General features: G+C 34.7%; 1 protein-coding gene across 2 annotated transcripts in view; it reads left to right on the top strand.

Annotated features, from left to right (window-relative positions):
- The window catches only part of PCDH11X (protocadherin 11 X-linked), an 826,171-nt gene that overhangs the window by 43,338 nt on the left and 762,854 nt on the right, over positions 1-19,979 (top strand). For both annotated transcript variants that reach the window (XM_012464585.2, XM_012464595.2), the window contains exon 2: positions 12,414-12,996. In XM_012464585.2, coding sequence (XP_012320008.1) covers positions 12,457-12,996 — 540 coding nt within the window. In that variant the 5' untranslated portion in view covers positions 12,414-12,456. The remainder of the gene's footprint in view (positions 1-12,413; positions 12,997-19,979) is intronic.

The raw sequence follows: 19,979 nt of genomic DNA, 5'->3' as shown, positions 1-19,979 counted from the left end.
CACAATGGTTGAACTAGTTTACACTCCCACCAACAGTGTAAAAGTGTTCCTATTTCTCCACATCCTCTCCAGTATCTGTTGTCTCCAGATTTTTTAATGATTGCCATTCTAACTGGGTTGAGATGGTATCTCAGTGTGGTTTTGATTTGCATTTCTCTAATAATCAGTGATGATGAGCATTTTTTCCTATTTGTTGGCTTAATATATGTCTTCTTTTGAAAAGTGTCAGCTCATATCCTTTACCCACTTTTGGATAGGTTTGTTTTTTACTTGTAAATCTGTTTTAGTTCTTTGTAGATTCTGGATATTAGCCCTTTGTCAGATGGGTAGGTTGCAAAAAATGTATCCCATTCTGTTGCTTGCCAGTTCACTCTAATGATTGTTTCTTTTGCTGTACAGAAGCTCTGGAGTTTAATTGATCCCATTTGACTATTTTGGCTTTTGTTGCCAATGTTTTTGGTGTTTTAGTCATGAAGTCCTTGCCTATGCCTATGTCCTGAATGGTTTTGCCTAGGTTTTCTTCTTGGGTTTTAATGGTATTACATCTTATGTTTAAGTCTTTAATCCATCTGGAGTTAATTTTAATGTAAGGTGTCAGGAAGGGGTCCAGTTTCTGCTTTCTGCATATGGCTAGCCAGTTTTCCCAACACCATTTATTAAACAGGGAATCCTTTCCCCATTGCTTGTTTTTGTCAGGTTTGTCAAAGATCAGATGGTTGTGGATGTATGGCATTGCATCTAGGACCTCTTTTCTGTTCCATTGGTCTATATCTCTGTTTTGGTACCAGTACCATGCCGTTTTGATTACTGTAGCCTTGTAGTATAGTTTGAAATCAGGTAGCATGATGTTTTCAGCTTTGCTGTTTTTGCTTAGGATTGTCTTGGCTATGCGGACTCTCTTTTGCTTCCATGTGAAGTTTAAGATGTTTTTTTCCAGTTCTGTGAAGAAGGTCATTGGTAGCTTGATGGGGATAGCATTGAATCTATAAATTACTTTGGGCAGTATGGCCATTTTCATTATATTGATTCTTCCTAAACATGAGCATGGAATGTTTCTCCATTTGTTTGTGTCCTTTCTTATTTTCTTGAGCAGTGGTTTGTAGTTCTCCTTGAAGAGGTCCTTTACATCCTTTGTTAGTTGTATTACTAGGTATTTTATTCTCTTTGTAGCAATTGTGAATGAGAGTTTGCTCATGATTTGGCCCTCTGTCTGTTATTGGTGTATAGAAATGCTTGTGATTTCTGCACATTGATTTTGTATCCTAAGACTTTGCTGAAGTTTCTTGTTAGTTTAAGGCGATTTGGGGCTAAGATGGTATTGTCTTCTAAATATACAATCATGTTGTCTGCAAATAGAGACAATTTGACTTCTTCTTTTCCTAATTGAACACGCTTTATTTTTTTTTCTTGCCTAATTGCTCTGGCTAGAACTTCCAATACTATATTGAATAGGAGTGGTGAGAGAGGGCATCCTTGTATAGTGCTGGATTTCAAAGGGAATGCTTCCAGTTTTGCCCATTCAGTATGATATTGGCTGTAGGTTTGTTGTAAATAGCTTTTATTGTCTTAAGTTATACTCCGTTGATACTTAGTTTATTGAGAGTTTTTAGCATAAAGGGCTGTTGAATTTTGTCAAAGGCATTCTCTGCATCTATTGAGGTAATCGTGGTTTTTGTCTTTGGTTCTGTTTATGTGGTGGATTACATTTATAGACTTGCTTATACTGAACTAACCTTCTAACCCTGGAATGAAGCCTACTTGATCGTGATGGATAACCTTTCTGATGTGCTGTTGCAATCGGTTTGCCAGTAGTTTATTGAAGATTTTTGCATCTATGTTCATCATGGATATTGGCCTGAAGTTTTCTTTTTTGTTGAGTCTCCACTGAGTTTTGGTATCGTGATGATGTTGGTATTATAAAATGATTTGGGAAGGATTCCTTCTTTTTGGATTGTTTGGAATAGTTTCAGAAGGGATGGTATAAGCTCCTCTTTGTATGTCTGGTAGGATTCAACTGTGAGCCTGTCTGGACCTGGACTTTTTTTGGTTGGTAGGCTATTAATTGCTGTCTCAACTTCAGCCCTTGTTATTGATCTGTTCAAGGTTTCAACTTCTTCCTGGTTTAGGTTTGGGAGGATACAAGTGTCCAGGAATTTATCCATTTCTTCCAGGTTTACTGGTTTATATGCATAGAGTTGTTTGTAGTAATCTCTGATTGTAGTTTGTATTTCTGTGGAATCAGTGGTGATATCACCTTTATCATTTTTTATTGCATCTATTTGATTTTTCTCCATTTTCTTTTTTATTAATATGGCTAGCAGTCTATCTATTTCATTGATCCTTTCAAAAAACGCGCTCCTGGATTTATTGATTTTTTGAAGGGTTTTTTGTGTCTCTATCTCCTTCAGATCTGCTCTGATCTTAGTTATTTAGTGTCTTCTGCTAGCTTTTGAATTTTTTTAATCTTGCTCCTCTAACTCTTTCAATTTTGAAGATAAGAGTGTCGATTTTAGATCTTTTCTTGCTTCTCATGTGGGCATTTATTGCTAAAAATTTCCCTCTAGACACTGCTTTAAATGTGTCCCAGAGATTCTGGTATGTTGTGTCTTCGTTCTCGTTGGTTTCAAAGAACATCTTTATTTCTGCCTTCATTTCATTGTTTATCAAGTCGACATTCAGAAGCCAATTGTTCAGTTTCCATGAAGCTGTGTGGTTCTGTGTTAGTTTCTTAATTCTGAGTTCTAATTTAATTGACTTGTGGTCTGAGAGACTGTTTATTATGATTTTCGTCTTTGGAATTTGCTGAGGAATGATTTACTTCCAATTATGTGGTCAGTCTTAGAGTAGGTGCAATGCAGTGCTGAGAAGAATGTATATTCTGTGGATTTGGGGTGGAGATTTCTGTATATGTCTATTAGGTCCACTTCGTCCAGATCTGAGTTCAAGTCCTGGATATCCTTGTTAATTTTCTGTCTCATTGATCTGTCTAATATTGACAGTGGAGTGTTAAAATCTCCCACTATTATTGTGTGGGAGTCTGTCTCTTTGTAGGTTATTAAGAACTTACTTTATGTACCTGGGTGCTCCTGTTTTGGGTGTGTATATATTTAGTATCATTAGCTATTCTTGATGCATTGATCCTTTTACTATTATGTAATGCCCTTCTTTGTCTCTTTTGATCTTTGTTGGTTTAAAGTCCATGTTATCAGAAACTAGGATTGCAACTCCTGCTTTCTTTTTGTTCTCCATTTGCTTGCTAAATCTTCCTCCATCCCTTTATTTTCAGCCTTTGTGTGTCCTTGCACGTGAGATGGGTTTCCTGAACACAGCACACCGATGGGTCTTGACTTTTTATCCAGTTTGCCAGTCTGTGTCTTTTCATTGGGGTATTTAGCCCATTTACATTTGAGGTTAATATTGTTATGTATGAATTTGATCCTGCCATTTTGATGCTAGCTGGATGTTTTGCCCATTCGTTAGCATATTTGTTTCATTGTGTCGATGGTCTTTACCATTTGGTACGTTTTTGGAGTGGCTGGTACTGGTTGTTCCTTTCCTTGTTTAGTGCTTCTTTCAGGAGCTCTTGTAAGGCAGGCCTGGTGGTGACAAAATCTCTCAGCAATTGCTTGTCCATAAAGGATTTTCTTTCTCCTTTGCTTATGAAGCTTAGTTTGGCTGGATATGAAATTCTAGGTTGAAAGTTCTTTTCTTTAAGTATGTTGAATATTGGCTCCCACTCTCTTCTGGCTCGTAGGGTTTCTGCTGAGAGATCTGCTGTAAGTCTGACGGGCTTCCCTTTGTAGGTAACCCGACCTTTCTTTCTGGCTGTGCTTAGCACTTTTTCCTTCATTTCAACCCTGGTGAATCTGATGGTTATGTGCCTTGCAGTCGCTCTTCTTGAGGAATATCTTTGTGGTGTTCTCTGTATTTCCTGGAATTGAATGGTGGTCTACCTTGCTAGATTGGGGAAGTTCTCCTGGATAATATCCTGAAGAGTGTTTTCCAGCTTGGATTAATTCTCTCTGTCACATTCAGGTATACCTATCAAACGTAGATTAGGTCTTTTCACATAATCCCATATTTCTTGGAAGCTTTGTTCATTTCTTTTCACTCTTTTTTCTCTATTCTTGCCTTCTTGTTTTATTTCATTGTGTTAATCTTTAATCTCTGATATCCTTTCTTCTGCTTGGTCGATTCAGCAATTGAAACTTGTGTATGCTTCGCAAAGTTCTCGTGCTGTGTTTTTCAGCTCCATCAAGTCATTTGTATTCTTCTCTAAGCTGTTTATTCTAGTTAGCATCTCATTCTCATATAAACTTTTTTCAAGGTTCTTAGTTTCTTTGCATTGGGTTCGCACATCTTCTTTTAGCTCTGAAAAGTTTGTTATTACCCACCTTTTGAAGCCTGTTTCTGTCAATTCATCAGATTCATTCTCCATCCATGTTTGATACCTAGCTGGTGAGGAGTTGTGATCCTTTGGAGGAGAGATGTTCTGGTTTTTGGTGTTTTCATCCTTTTTGCACTGGTTTCTCCCCATCTTAGTGACTTTATTTAATCAAATTATTTACCTGTGGTCTTTGTAGTTGGTAACTTTCAGATGGGGTCTCTAAGTGGACATCTTTCTTGTTGATGATAAAGTTATTTCTTTCTGTTTCTTTGTTTTCCTTCTAAGAGTCAGGCCCTTCTGCTGCAGGATTTCTGGAGGCCCACTCTAGACCCTGCTTGCCTGGGGATCACCCACGAGGGCTGCAGAACTGTGAGGGTTGCTGCTGGTTTCTTTTTCTGTTATCTTTGTCCCAGAAGTGTACCTGCCAGATGTCAGCCTGTTCTCTCCTGTATGAGGTGTCTCATTGGGTATACGGGGGTTAGGGAGCTGCTTGAGGAGACAGTCTGTCCTTTATAGGAGCTCAAGTGCTGTGCTGGGAGCTCCATTGTTCCATACAGGGCTGCTGGGCAGGTACTTTTAAGTCTGCTGCAGTGGAACTCATAACCGCCTCTTTTCACAGGTGCTCTGTCCTAGGAAGGTTGGCTTTATTTATAAGTTTCTGTCATGCTGCAGCCTTTTTTCATAGATGCCCTGCCCCACATGGAGTAGTCTAGTCACAGTCTGCCAGCAGAGGTGTTGCTGAGCTACCACAGGCTCTGCCCAGCTGCTGTGTGGACTGCCTCAGTAGTAGTGGACTGCCTGGGTAGTGGTGGTTGCCCTTCCCCCCACTGAGCTGGACTGTCCTGGGTCCAGCTATGCTTGCTGTGAAACTCTCAATCCAGAGCTTTTCAGATTGCTTGTTTTGTGGGGGTGGTGTCCGCCGAGCCAGATCGCCTGGCTCCCTGTGTCTGCCCCCTTCCTTTCAGTTGTATGGGTGGCTCTGTCTCCCAGGCATTCCAGGCACCAGTTGAAATGGCTGCCCAGATTCATGTGAGTTTCTGTGCACCAAGCTGGCACTGGCTGAAACCCCTGTGCTGGAAACTCATGGCACTTTTTGACCCGGGAATCTTCTGGTCTGTGGGCAATGAAAATTTGTTTGGAAATGCAGTGGGCACTCACCCTCTGCATTGTTCTTGCTGGGAACTGCACTCTGGAGCTGTTCCTATTTGGCCATCTTGGATCCTCCTTCTGGATTTTGTTTTTAACCATCATTTCCAAGGTTCTGATGCTATATCTCATTTGCTTTTAACTGTTGATTTTATTGCATTGTAATTTTGATAAATTAGAAGCCGACACAAACAAAAAATAAATTAAGTCCTGCTAGAATATGCATTGTATATAGGGGAGTAATCTGATAAAGTGCTTTGAGCAGATACGGCAATTAATACTTTACTTTGGGGAGGTAAGGAATCAATAGTAAAATATTAATCGGTCTTTCTACATAGATAATTTAAACACTAATATGATAGATCTAATCCTACCTGTTTTCCTGTACTGCTTTATTAATTCATGGAATAGTGATTAATAAAATTATTACTTATCCTTATATATAAAACTCAAAATAGGCTTTTCAACAAATACTTAGTGAAGTCACAAATATATTATATACACACACAGACACACATTATATACACATATGTGAAGAAACCACATTTTGTTAACAAATGACTAAAATTGTCATGCCTGAACCCTCTTTTATTGAACAACACCTCTCCATACCCGTTTATTTCTTTAATTTTATTATGCTGTAGCAGCTCCATAATTTCACCCATGAATAATGGATTCCAAGCCCATCACTTTCTATTTCTTTCTCTTTTCTTTTGTAAGCACTTTTCCTTTACACATGAGGGACCTTTGGTTACCGTCTTAAAATGTGATCATCTACAGGATTTATAGAATGTGAAATTAATGCCTATTTGATAAAAAATATTTAACAAATAAGGCAATGCCTATAGATATTTTTATATATCACATAGTTGTTATATAGATTAAATGAAATAACTGACTTGAAATCACATAGAGCAATTAAAATGCTACACCAAGTGAAATTATCCTTTGAACTTTGGTGAATTTAGGATTTATTTATTATGATAATCTGATACTTTTTGACAAAGTACAGTAAAATAATTATTAGATACTGAAACAAGCAATATTACATTCAACCCGACGCAATGGAATACTGTGCAATGATAGACAAACATTATTTTTTTTGCCGTAAAGAATGTGTCTCTTGCTTGATTAATCTGTAAAGCCATGTTTCACATGTTTCCTAAATCATATATCAAAAATCAAGAAAAATTAATATGAAGAGCAACCTTTAGAATTTGTCTTACAAGTGTTGTTTGAGCATTAATTAATATCAGATTTTGAAGCCGTGTTAGAGAACACCACACTAACTGTTGTTGGAATGCTAGAATGAATCAGTAAGCAACAAATAGTTTGGAGAAGAAAGCAGCATTGATAGATTTCACTTCTCAGAGAAATTTAGACCCAAATGTGAAAAATTAGACCTATACAATAAGTACAATAAACAAGCTCTTTATGGAATAAAATTTAACAAAACCAGCGTTATATAATTAAAGTGCCTTATTAAATTTTTCATTGTAACATCTCAAGTTTCAGAATACACAGAAAATAGATATGTAAAATTGGGCAGCCAATGCTCTTGCCTGCCTCTGCTTGCTGTGATCAGTTCCTTTGAAAATACTAGGTTTATCAGTTGCTCCAGTTTGTCTTTCTCCAAATGTGGTTACTTTTCTTGCAATGTTCTAGATTCCTGTCAACCTCAACAACTACCTTATTGTTTACCCAGGCTGTGAAAGAAGCTTTGCTGTATGTGAGAACAAGAACATAGTAGTGATTACCGAATATATCATGGTGGTTAAATGGTGTATTTTTTGCTTCATGAGACATTGAAATAATCAGAATGATGAGATCTAAGTAGAGTTATGATAATGGGCAGCATATAGATATTTCTCATCTTCTTGTAATGCTTAAATGTGTACTATTGTAAAAATTGGTCAAAAATTGTAGCGTATAAACCATTCACTCATATATTTGATATCGTAGCATATAATCTAGTCATTCACATAGAATTCATTTAAATATATTACAAATGAAACCAGCATTATAATGAAGAATAAATTAACAAAAATATCAAGGATATTATGCCTTGGAATTCTTCTGGCAAAGCATTTGAACATTGTGTAATTTGAAATTTCTAGAATTGCATATAGTAGATGCCTAGTTCCCTTACCTACTTACCTTTTAAGAACTAAATTGTGGGGCTGGGTGCCGTGGCTCATGCCTGTAATCCCAGCACTTTAGGGGATCTGAAGATCACCTGAGGTCAGGAGTTCGAGACCAGCCTGACCAACATGGAGAAATCTCATCTCTACTAAAAAATACAAAATTAGCTGGGCATGGTGGCATATCCCTGTAATCCCAGCTACTCGGGACACTGAGGTAGAAGAATCACTTGAACTCGGGAGGCAGAGGTTACGGTGAGCCGAGATCACGGCATTGCACTTCAGCCTGGGCAACAAGAGCGAAACTCCATCTCAAAAAAAAAAAAAAAAAAAAGAACTAAATTGCTCAGAGATGATAAAATTAACTTCCATTTTTGCTCTATGTATCTTTAAATTTTCACAGATGCTTATTTTATTTCCACCTTTGCTTTATCTAATTGACATGATTCTGTCCCTCTAAATGCAACTATTGCTTACTCAACCATGATGTCTTGCTGATAAAGGGCACCACTTAAATAGCATGGGCATTAATGGAACTTTGTCGAAAATTTTAATTCTTCATATCTTCTTTCAGTAGTTTCCCTTATCAATTTCCAAACTAACCTTAATCTATAGTGGGAGTTGGTTGCAGGAGAAGGGTAAAGAAATTTAAGATTGTCTCATCACATTTTTCATGAGAGACAGAAAAATTAGAACGTAATTTATATACGTTAAGATACATCTGTAGGCATATTTTTCCTGGATATCTGAGTTAAATGTGCCATACTTCCATTAAGACTAAGCAGTGATTATTTATATCAATATTTAGTACCTTAATTTTTCTGTACTGGTCATTCAAAGAATTAAACTCAGCCTTTTCAAGGAAAACTCTTAATTTTAATGATAATAAATTTTCAAGTGATAAATGTGATGGTTGAAATCAAAATCTGGAGATTGAATTTACTTAAACATGCATATTCACATCTTGGTAGAAGCAGAGATTAGTTCATTATACAGTAGTTGAACACTGAATTAAAGACATACTAGAATACATTATCAAATATAAACTCTGTTTTGTTCACTGATGTACTTTCATTGTCTAGAACTGTGCTTGACATAATAAAAATGCTTAGTAAGTATTTGTTGAATAAGTGGCTAAACGTCCATGAATTTATTTCATCTCAAACTCTTTACTAATTTGAGGGTGAATATTCCTTCTAGGTTAGCAATATATATTCACTTAAGCTTTGGAAATGATATTTTTTCTCAATATTTCTTCCCCATTTTCAAAACCACTGAATGAATTTCCAGTTATGAAACACATTTTAAAATTTTTTATATGATGACCATATTAAAGATAGATTTGAACAGATTTAGAAAGGATTGGGAGAAGGTGACATCTTGGTACTAGATCGCTTTCTTAATTCTTTCTGTTGTGTAGAGATACTGCAATGTGCATGCACTGCTTTTATTTCTTTATTTTGTTTTTCTTTTTGCGGGGGGGTCATCCCAGGAATTCAAGGTTGTTTTATTTATTTATTTTTTAATTTAACTTTTATTCTGAGTTCAGTGGTACATGTGCAGATTTATATAAGTAAACTTGTGTCGTGGGGGTTTGTCATACAGATTTCATCACCCAAGTATTAATCCTAGTACCCATTAGTTAACTTTCCTGATACTCTCCCTCCTCCCATCTTCCAACTTCCAATAGGCCCCAGTGTGTGTTCTTCCCCTGTATATGTCCATGAGTTCTTATCATTTAACTTGCACTTATAAGGGAGAATATCCTGCAATATTTTTAAAAACTGTCTATAGTATTCTTCTGCCAGTTGTAATAATGTGTAATACTAAGGGTAAGATAAGGATAAAGTTATAGTTTTAATTCCAATTGTCATTGCCCCATTTTTATGTCTGCTTATATGTGCATGATATTTATAAAATCACATAACATCCAAAACTTCTTAGATATACTAGATTCACAGCATATAGAACACATATATGTGTGCCTATTAGCTGGTAGTATCAATGGGGTATTTTAATCTTACATTCATAACAGAGCATAAAACCAATAATTCACAAGACTGAATTTTGAGCAAGTTTCTGTATTATGTAATGCCAATGCACATCATTGTACAAATGATACTAAAAATACTATACGACAGGCAACAGTCTTTTTGTGTTGTTTACTAGGATAAAGAATGTCTTCAGCTCTAGCATTACTCGCTATCATAACATATTTTATATATGATACCAACTGCTCAACACAGGAAAGTAGTTGGGTTCATAATATATATTTTTTAAGTTTTGTGATAAAAAATGTATCAAATGAGATGTTTAAGGTCTACTCATAACCTAAATCATCTCAATTGTTGAAACAAATGCATTTATCTGATTATTGACTGTAAATAGGAAGATTTCTTTTTTTCCCATTTTGTGTCTTCCAACATTGGCATAGGCACATTTTTATTTATTTATTTATTTTTGAGACGGAGTCTGACTCTGTCATCAGGCTGGAGTGAAATGGTGTAATCTCAGCTCACTGCAACCTCTGCCTCTTGGATTCAAGTGATTCTCTTGCCTCAGCCTCCCAAGTAGCTGGGACTACAAGCACACACCAGCATGCCCAGCTAATTTTTTTAATTTTTAGTAGTGACCCGATTTCACCATGTTGGCCAGTATGGTCTCGATCTCTGGACCTCGTGATCTGCCCTCCTCTGCCTCCCAATGTGCTGGGATTACAGGTGTGAGCCACTGTGCCAGGTGGCATATGCATATTTTTAAAAATGCAGATGTGCAGCTATGCAATGAGATGGCTATTACATATAACACGTTGTCTGGCATAATCAGAGCACAATATCCATAACAAGTTATTTATATCCTTTAGTCCTCCGGTTTTTAGAATGATTACTAAAACTTGTTGATGTTATCTATTACCAATAAATATTGAGAAATTCCTTAATTCGATACCTATGAGCATTAATACATTTCTGGAATGGAATTTTAAATAACCATCTGGCCACTGAGTTTTTAAAACTGCTAAATGCCTTAATAGCTGCATTAAACCTCATTTAATTATAAAAGTATAATATCGCCGGGCGCAGTGGCTCACGCCTGTAATCACAGCACTTTGGGAGGCTGAGGTAGGTGGATCATGAGGTCAGGGGTTCGAGACCAGCCTGACCAACATGGTGAAACCCCATCTCTAATTTAAAAAATACAAAAATTAGCCAGGCATAGTGGCGTGCACCTGTAATCCCAGCTACTTGGGAGGCTGAGGGAGGAGAATTGCTTGAACCCGTTGGCGGAGGTTGCGGTGAGCCGAGAGCGTGCCATTGCACTCCAGCCTGGGTGACAGAGCAAGACTCCGTCTCAAAAAAAAAAGTATAACATCTGATAGGCTTTAGCTCAGTGTGATACAAATTTAATTCTGTTTATATATCATTTACAAATAATATCCAGAAGAAGCACATTAGAATGATTAATTATACTAGAGATAAAAAGATACTTAATATATAAACTTGAGAATATGTTAAATAAAATTGAGGATAAGAATTGAGAATTAGGAAATGAAACGGAAGAAAAATTTTGCAGATTTTGAGGAAATCAAAATTTCTCATTGAATTTTATCAGAAGAGTTCAAGAACTGAAATAATTGTAAAGCTTTCAGTGAGTGAAAAATAATAATGGGGAAAAGTCAAGAAAGATTGATTTTTTGACTCACTTTCAACTCCATACTGTTTTTAAATGCCTTTCTCATTTTCAAGTCCTAATCAAGCTGTTCCTTGAAGTTGTATAATTCCTGTTAGTCTGTAGACGTGAAACCCATTTTTATATAAACTGCATTCTGCATTCTATAAACATAAGTTTTCACGGTTGGGATGTCTTCTAGTCTAACTCTCCAACTGAATGTTTGGATGTCATCTACCAAATCTATATATCTAAAGTAAATATATTAGATCTAATCTGGTGGTCCAGCACCTCCAAAGATATGGAGTACACTCCTGAAATATCCTGTAATCTTTTATGTTTCAGAATCTTTTAATGAGCAATTATGTTAATCTGAAAGTCGCTTACCTATACTTTATGTTAATAGCTATTCTTGTTTTTCTCATCCAAAGAAAAAACCTCTAATCCCCGTGATATTTGTTCCCATGTTTAGGCATTTGTCACATCAACTCCTCTCCTCTCCCAAAGTACTTCTCTTTTTCAAATCAAACTTTCTTAGTCCCTCCTTTATGATTCGTTGTCTCTTTTTGTCCGGATCATTTTTTTTTCACTTTGATGTCCAGAACTGAAGAAATGGACTATTGTATAAAAATGATCATTGCCAATAGAATAATTGCATTTGAAACCCATATTATAACAAAGGATAATGATTCTATTTTGTGATTTGTAAGAAATACCCATTTATATTTCCTTAACGATTGAATTAAATAGTTTTAATTATTTGTATTAAACCTTTATCTTGGCATATTAATGCATTATCTTTTTATATTTTATCAATGGTGGACACTTTTATAGGTACTCTGTCATTTTTATACTGTAGGTATCTTATTTCATTTATCTTTATTCTTAATGTACAAATTCATATTTGATTCAAACAAATTTATCACTAATTAACAGTGTCAATTATGCTAACATCTGATTTAGTGATTTTAATTTAAAACAGCTTTAGTTAACATGCATGTTTATGGTTGACGTCTTAATAATTTCTTCTTCCTCCTCTCTCTCTCTCTTCTCTCTCCTCTTCTCTTTGTCAGTTCTCTGTGGGTGAATACAACGAACTGTTTAAGTGTACCTGGTATGGACTTGTTGTCCGGGACGTATATATTCGCGGTCCTGCTAGCATGCGTCGTGTTCCAGTCTGGCGCCCAGGAGAAGAACTATACCATCCGAGAAGAAATGCCAGAAAACGTCCTGGTAGGCGACTTGTTGAAAGACCTTAACTTGTCCCGGATTCCAGACAAGTCCTTGAAATCTCCTATGCAGTTCAAGCTAGTCTACAAGACTGGAGATGTGCCACTGGTTCGAATTGAAGAGGATACCGGTGAGATCTTCACTACTGGCGCTCGCATTGATCGTGAGAAATTATGTGCTGGTATCTCAACGGATACTCAATGCTTTTATGAAGTGGAGGTTGCCGTTTTGCCGGATGAAATATTTAGACTGGTTAAGATACGTTTTCTGATAGAAGACATAAATGATAATGCACCATTGTTCCCAACAACGGTTATCAACATATCAATTCCAGAGCACTCGGCTATAAACTCTATATATGTTCTCCCAGCGGCCATTGATCCTGACGTAGGAATAAACGGAGTTCAAAACTACCATCTAATTACGGTGCGTTTTAAAATCACTTTGTTAAAGATATTATCTCATTTCTTAAAGAGTAAAATAAAATGATATTAATGTATTTCAAATTTTGAGTAAGCCATCACTCCAATTTTTCAAAATTTGTGTAATATAAAGCATAGTGGAGAAAATTGATCAATGCAGTTTTTGCAATTACATGGGGATTATGAATATCCATGGTATGTATATTCATTTTCAAACAGTTGTGTTTCCATTAATCTATAAAGGGATCAGACAAGAAGGTCAGCCCTGCTACTTACAAATCAGCCATTTGCCCAGCTTCATTCTTTTAATCTGTCTAGTCATGCCTCTGCCAAAAACTTGACATAAGCAAATCATTAAGAATGAATCCACAAATGTGACCGGATCAATTTTTCCTAGTGATTGCTTTAGATACAAAAATTTTATCTTGCCATTTGATATGCTGCCAAATAAATTTGAGAGGTGAATAGAACAATTACTAGAAATTCTGAATATATATATAGATAAATATTTTGATAAATGATAAATGTTTTTCATGAGGATTTTGAGGCAAGGCAAGGTCTTTAGCACATTCTGAATCATCAAATTAAGATTAAATTTTTGTCAATGTTCTGTTAATGTTAAATGTTTTCATTATTTTGCAATTCTTTGAAAACAGAGGATTCATTTGTTGTAAAGGGTAAGTAAGCCTTTTAACAAAACAGATTCAATCAGTTAATTTGAAAAACCTATTCAGGCTTGATTTGGGTCTTAAGATGGAGAAGGCAGAGAGAAGAATAGATGGAATATTTGGTATTCTTCAAAATATGTGCAGAGGGGCCACATCTATCAAGTTAATAATTCTTTTTAATTACTTTTATGATATAAAGAGTAATAGATAACTCAGATTCAGGTATGTAAGATAGTACAATGCACTTGAATGATCTTGGAAAATATATGTTAATAAAAGAACAAATGTGCATATTTCAGATAGATATGTTCAGGGGATTTTCAAACTTTTTAAAATTTTCTCCCAGACTATGATCTACATAATAACTAGTGTTAAAAAATGTGCCCAAAAACACATAAATAAGATATTCTGCTGTATATCATCTGAAGGTTTTGACCTGGAGGATATATATTATGGGAAAATTGCTCAACTGATGCTGATCTATTGTAAAGATATACTTGTTTATAAATTCATTCAGAAATGGAAGACTACAGATCCCTTAAGCAAATTTCAGCGAAATGCAGATATGTTTGAATATATGAAGTGAACACAGAAAGAGAAGGCTTTGGAAAGAAGGGAACACTTGTATACTATTGGTGGGAATGTAAATTAGTACAACCACTATGGAGAACAGTTTGGAGGATCCTCAAAAAACTAAAAATTAGATGATTTTTAAATGAGCACTTTGGGTGAATTCCCTGCAATGACATCTTCTTATCTGATGAAATGGAAAAATATTCAGGAGTCAGACAGATATGGATCACAGTTTTGTGCTTACCTCTTACCAGACATGCTACTTTCAGCTTAATCTTTTTGACCTTTAATTTCTTCAGTCATAATATAAGGATGATAATATAACTATCACAAGGGCAGAATTGGAAAGAATAAGAACTTAGTATAGAGTAGATATACCTGCATAGAAGATTTTTGAAGATGCTTTAAAACATTCGACTACTTATAGAAATGTGAGGCTTATCACTTGAAATAATAAATTAAGTAGCAGAGTGGATACTGTCTCTCTAAAGTAACACTCCACAACAGAATTTTCTGCAGTGACAGTAAATTTATGATCTGTGATACAATACAGTAGTCACTAGTCACACATGACTGTAGAGTACTTGAAAGTACATAGTAGCTAGTGCTTCTAAGGTACTAAATGCTTAATTAATTCAATTTTAATTTCAATAGCTACATGTGGTTAGTGGCTATCAAAATTGCACAGCACAGCTGAAACAAATAAGAAGTTTATTTGGAAAATAAAAATTAATAGATAAAATCAAAATAAGACCTTACCAAATTTAAATTGAATATTGGCAATTGGGTCTTTTCACCTGACCATCTTGACAAATGTGTTGTTTTAAAATGTAGTGCTTTATTCAAGGAAAAATTTTGTCATGTCTCCCTTAGGGCAGCTTAATGAACTTCCAAGAAATTTCTGATTTGTCTTGAAAGTTGCTTAATTAATTCAAATAAAACAAATAAGCCTGCTGGCAAAATTTTAGCTTTGTTAAAATGTGCTTTTCATTTGACATTCTTTGAAAGGTTGTCAGCAAATGACAAAAAGGCTCACTACAGGTTCTTAGATGAGTCTTAGAAATAGAAATGCTCTAAAATTTGTTTTAGAATGTGTGATAAGCCTAAAGTAAGTATATGATGTGCCTGAAGTACTGGGGCATTTGTATGGCCCCGTGGACAAATACTGTTCTGACTGCTTGTTAAAAGTAATGAGAATGGAATACAAAGCATAGCCCTAGGCATGCAGAGGGCCATGACATGGGTGACTTTAACTAAATGCACTTTGACTTGCAGAAAGGCCCTGTCATGAAAGTGGCGTATTTGCTATGGGAAAGGAGAGTTTTTAAAAAAAGAGAGAGAGAGAAAAAAAGCATGTTTTGATTCATCCATAAACTTTAGTAAATTTTACAATGTGAAATAAGTAGGCCAACCATAATGATTTCTTTTAAAAGACGCTTTGTCCTGCAGAGTAGGATGAGTATTTAATTAATATTAATTTGCTCTACTTTTGTTGGATAGACAAGAATAGCAAAGTCACAGTTAGTTTATCCTAACTAGGCTAATATAAAATGTATATGAAATGTTCAAATAGCAAAGAAAGAGAAGGGAGAAATATTATAGGAAAAAATAGGTCAATTTATACATGAAGGAGTCCTACTATTGACTATTTAATATTCATTAGCTGAAATTAAAGGCATTGGCAGAAGAGATTTATTAAATGTTTGAAATGTATATACTATAAAATTTCATAAGACTTAGAATATTTATTTCTAAAACTAATATATACATATATTGATTTAGCTTACTGTTTTGTGAGTTTCAATATACCTTGGCACAAACAGGGAAAGTGTTATTTCACATTTTAAATATTTGGGAAATAAGTTTCAGAGCGATAATGTAATATGCTTATCATCATATGACTAGTAAATGATAGCAGTAGGAACTAGAGTGCAGTTCCTGACTCCTAATTAACAGACAGCTTGCAGATGTGTAGATAATCCTGCGAGCAGGATCACTGCAAGTTCATGATACAAAAGGAAAAGAGTGAAAGACAGAAAAAAGGCTGGGCGTGGTGGTTCACGGCTGTAATCCCAGCACTTAGGGAGGCTGAGGCAGGCAGATCACGAAATCAGGAGTTCGAGACCAGCCTGGCCAACATAGTGAAACCCCATCTCTACTAAATATACAAAAAAAAAAAAAAATAGCCAGGTGTGGTGGTGGACACCTGTAATCCCAGCTACTCAGGAGGCCGAGGCAGGAGAATTACTTGAATTCAGGAGGTGGAGGTTGCAGTGAGCTGAGATTGTGCCATTGTACTCCAGTCCAGGCAACAGTGCAAGACTCCATCTCAAAAAAGGAAAAAGTGGGGGAATGAAGTGATTAAAGTGATTACCAAGTAATTCTGCTTGGTTAAAAAAAGAAGTAAAAATAAAACTTATTTGTGACTTTGATGAGGTTAATTTTCAACTTTTTTTTTTTTTTTTTAATTGCATTTTAGGTTTTGGGGTACATGTGAAAAACATGCAAAGTTGTTGCATAGGTGCATTCATGGCAGTGTGAGAACATGTTACTCTCTAAAGAAAAAAATAAATCTATAAGAGTTCTTGATGTTATTAATAGTTGCCACTTAAAAAATAATCCAGATTTGAAACCTTCTCTTTTCCCTCTTTCAAGAAAAGTCATACTACAATGCTAATTTCCTATATACATATAGATATTTACATACTCACACACATCGTACTACACATTGCAATATTTCAAAGAACTGTTGGTCAGGAGTAGGAAATCACAGGATCTCTTTAACTTTCACTTTTTAATTCAGATGGCCTGTTATTTATAAAGCTTTTTAAAATACTGTAAGTATTTTTTGAAAGGGAAGCCAACATTTTCACGAATAGAAACATCCCTCAAGTACCCAGTCTGACTCAGAATATGTATATAAACCACAGGGACTTCCTTCTTTCCTCATGGTAGGAACTCAGGGGAAATTAGTTTATATAATGATGTTACAGATATTTTTATTTTCTGCTTCAAATTTCCATCTTCTCTAGTGTATATCAGCAGTCACGTTTCTGTACTATCCCAGTGACAGGGTGCTGATTGATTTCCTTAAGGCAGGCATGACAGTGTTTCAAAGGTTGGCAGTTTGTGTTGACAGAACATGAAGATCAACTTTTTCTAAGATTAGTAATCATACTCAAACCCCTCACTTGTTTCTACCCATCCCATAACGCGTCCTTATCTTTTCAATGACTCTCAAAAGATCATTTAATCTGGGGTAGTCTTTTAACATAGCCAAGATGTTTGGGCCTTTGATTATTTTAAGTAAAAATCTTCCCCATTGATAAAAAGTTGGACTGGATTTATGAAACTAAGTTTAGAATTAGATCTGTTTTGAGATCTGGGATTAGAAAATCTAAATTGTGAAAAATCTCATCTACCACAAGATTTAGAAATCTTGATTTAAATTGCCAAAATGAGGCATCAAATAATATATTGTGAAGACAAAGAACAAGCAAACTGTTGTTCTGAAGAAAATAGTATTTTTTAACCTTATGTGTCCATAGCTCAAAGTCATGTGTAATGTCAGGAGAAGTGAGTAAAGATTCATTAACGTCAGTGCGGGGAGAATATACTATAACAATGAGTATAACAATTTTAGAAAACTTACCTAGTTTATTTGCCTCCAAGAGGCTCAGAAGAGTTTGAATATAATGATTTCCTCAATTTTTTTCAAATATAAAATGAAGTTTCACTTAAAATTTCCCCATTTCAGCTTTAATGTTATTTGATTTTATATTCTCTGAATTCTATAATTTGCATATTAATATTTTTGATCTAGTGTAAAGAAGCAAAAGAGATGACAATCAAATGCTAATGACTATGAGGTTTCTAAAAGCTGGGGTTATTATCAAAGTACACTTCCAGTGGGGAAAAAATGACAACATAAAACTCATTGTCTTCATAAATGAATCTTTATTAATGCTGTCAGGTTTTAACATATGGCAGTGTGACAATAATAGGATCAAGTAACTTTTGACTTCATTACTATTATCAGAGTCTTGGTTAGCATTCATCATCCACTAATGCCTTTCGTTAAATACATCTGTTATTAATAGTCCCACAGTATGGATAGACATTTATGGAACATAAGTTGGGCATCTTAAATAGTTCAGTTCTAGAATTTATAAATTGAGGCTCTGAAGACCAAATGTGTTTCCAAATCTGAGTGATTTACTCACATCATGCCTCTTAATATTACCAACTAACTTTAAGAAGCATCACTAAATTTTATGTTATTAGGTGCAGAGTTTTAATCTGTTATTTCATTGTCCACTCTATCTAAATAAAAATAAATTTGAACTTAATTTTATTCCTGCCAAAGGAAAAGATTAAACCCTAAAATAAAAACATACAAGACAAAATTAATTGGTATAGAATTATTTAATGAAAACATGATGTGTTACACAGATCTAATTGGTTTTCATAATTTTGATCAATCTTAATAAGATAATATATATTCTGATGTGGGTAGTTTTCTTGACATAAATTATTCTCTTTGTGTACACTGATTTATATTGATTATATAACAACACTGTGCTGTGGAGACCATCTCTTAGTGAACTGAAGTATGATCTTTCAATCTTAGATCAAAAAAATTGATGGATTGGTAAGATTTCTGTATCAGAGGTGATGACATCTTGTATGAGAAGTGATGATAAAAGCAATAAGGTCATTCTGCAGAAACTTTCTGAGTTTGTTTGAGTTTTATCTATAAATTAATGTATCTATCTTCATGATTTTACCAGGGTATGTGAGTTTGGACCAGTTTTTGGTGGAATTGTTCTTTAGTGAATACTATAAAATGCACCTGAAAACTAATTCTCGCTTAAAAATCAAATACTAAATAAATTAATATTCTCCTTTTGTATTTATCAGTCTACAACCATCTTCACAAAAACCAATGAAGAATGAATAATTAAATAATCCAGTAGCATAATAGATCAAATAAATTGCTTTGACCACAAATTAAATTTTAGTAGATTGTTGTTCAAGTGTCTTTCAGTTTCCCAGTGCAGGTAGATGTTACTGGAGGAAAGAAAATATTGGGTCTAATTTAATTACAAAACACAGAACTTAGTTAAAAAAATTATCTTTGAAATGTCCTTTATTCATTAGTCTTTTGCTTGCACAAATTGTATCTTCACCAATCTTAGTCTACAAATATGTAATAAAGTGTTTTATCCATAAAATGTTAAATATCTATTACTAGAGCACTAATGAGATCAAGATAGAATATATATGGACACACACGTTTTAGCAACAAAAACTATAAAAATATAGCTAGTCACCTATTTTTATTTCCTTTTAAATAGAAGAGGTAATTTTAGATGAACAATTATAAGAAAACTACTGCTTATTCTTTATACATTGGAAGATTATTTAGTGGTAGTATGTTTTAATTCCTGCATGCACACATCTCTATACTTGCTGGTAAACTGAGGAAAGTAGCATAAAGTCATATATAGGAAATATTTCAAAGACCTGTTTTGCAAAGTAAGTGTGAATTTCCTTTCATTAAACAAAGAGAAGAATTTAAAAGTTGAATATCATAAAAGGAAGTTTTAGAGTATCTAACGTAATTTACATTTGTCTGTGAGATCTCAATCTGGATTCTGTGTAGGGTATTATCATGACTATTTCTCATCCTTTTACTTATTTTGTATATAGAAGTTCAATATTTTAAGCTTCTTCAATGCAGTGA

This window comes from Aotus nancymaae, unplaced genomic scaffold (assembly GCF_030222135.1).
Source record: "Aotus nancymaae isolate 86718 unplaced genomic scaffold, 86718_ANA_hifiasm-v0.15.2.pri h1tg000004l, whole genome shotgun sequence".
NCBI lineage: Eukaryota > Metazoa > Chordata > Mammalia > Primates > Aotidae > Aotus > Aotus nancymaae.
Note: the sequence above shows the minus strand (reverse complement) of the source record. Positions and strands in the feature narration are given on the sequence as shown.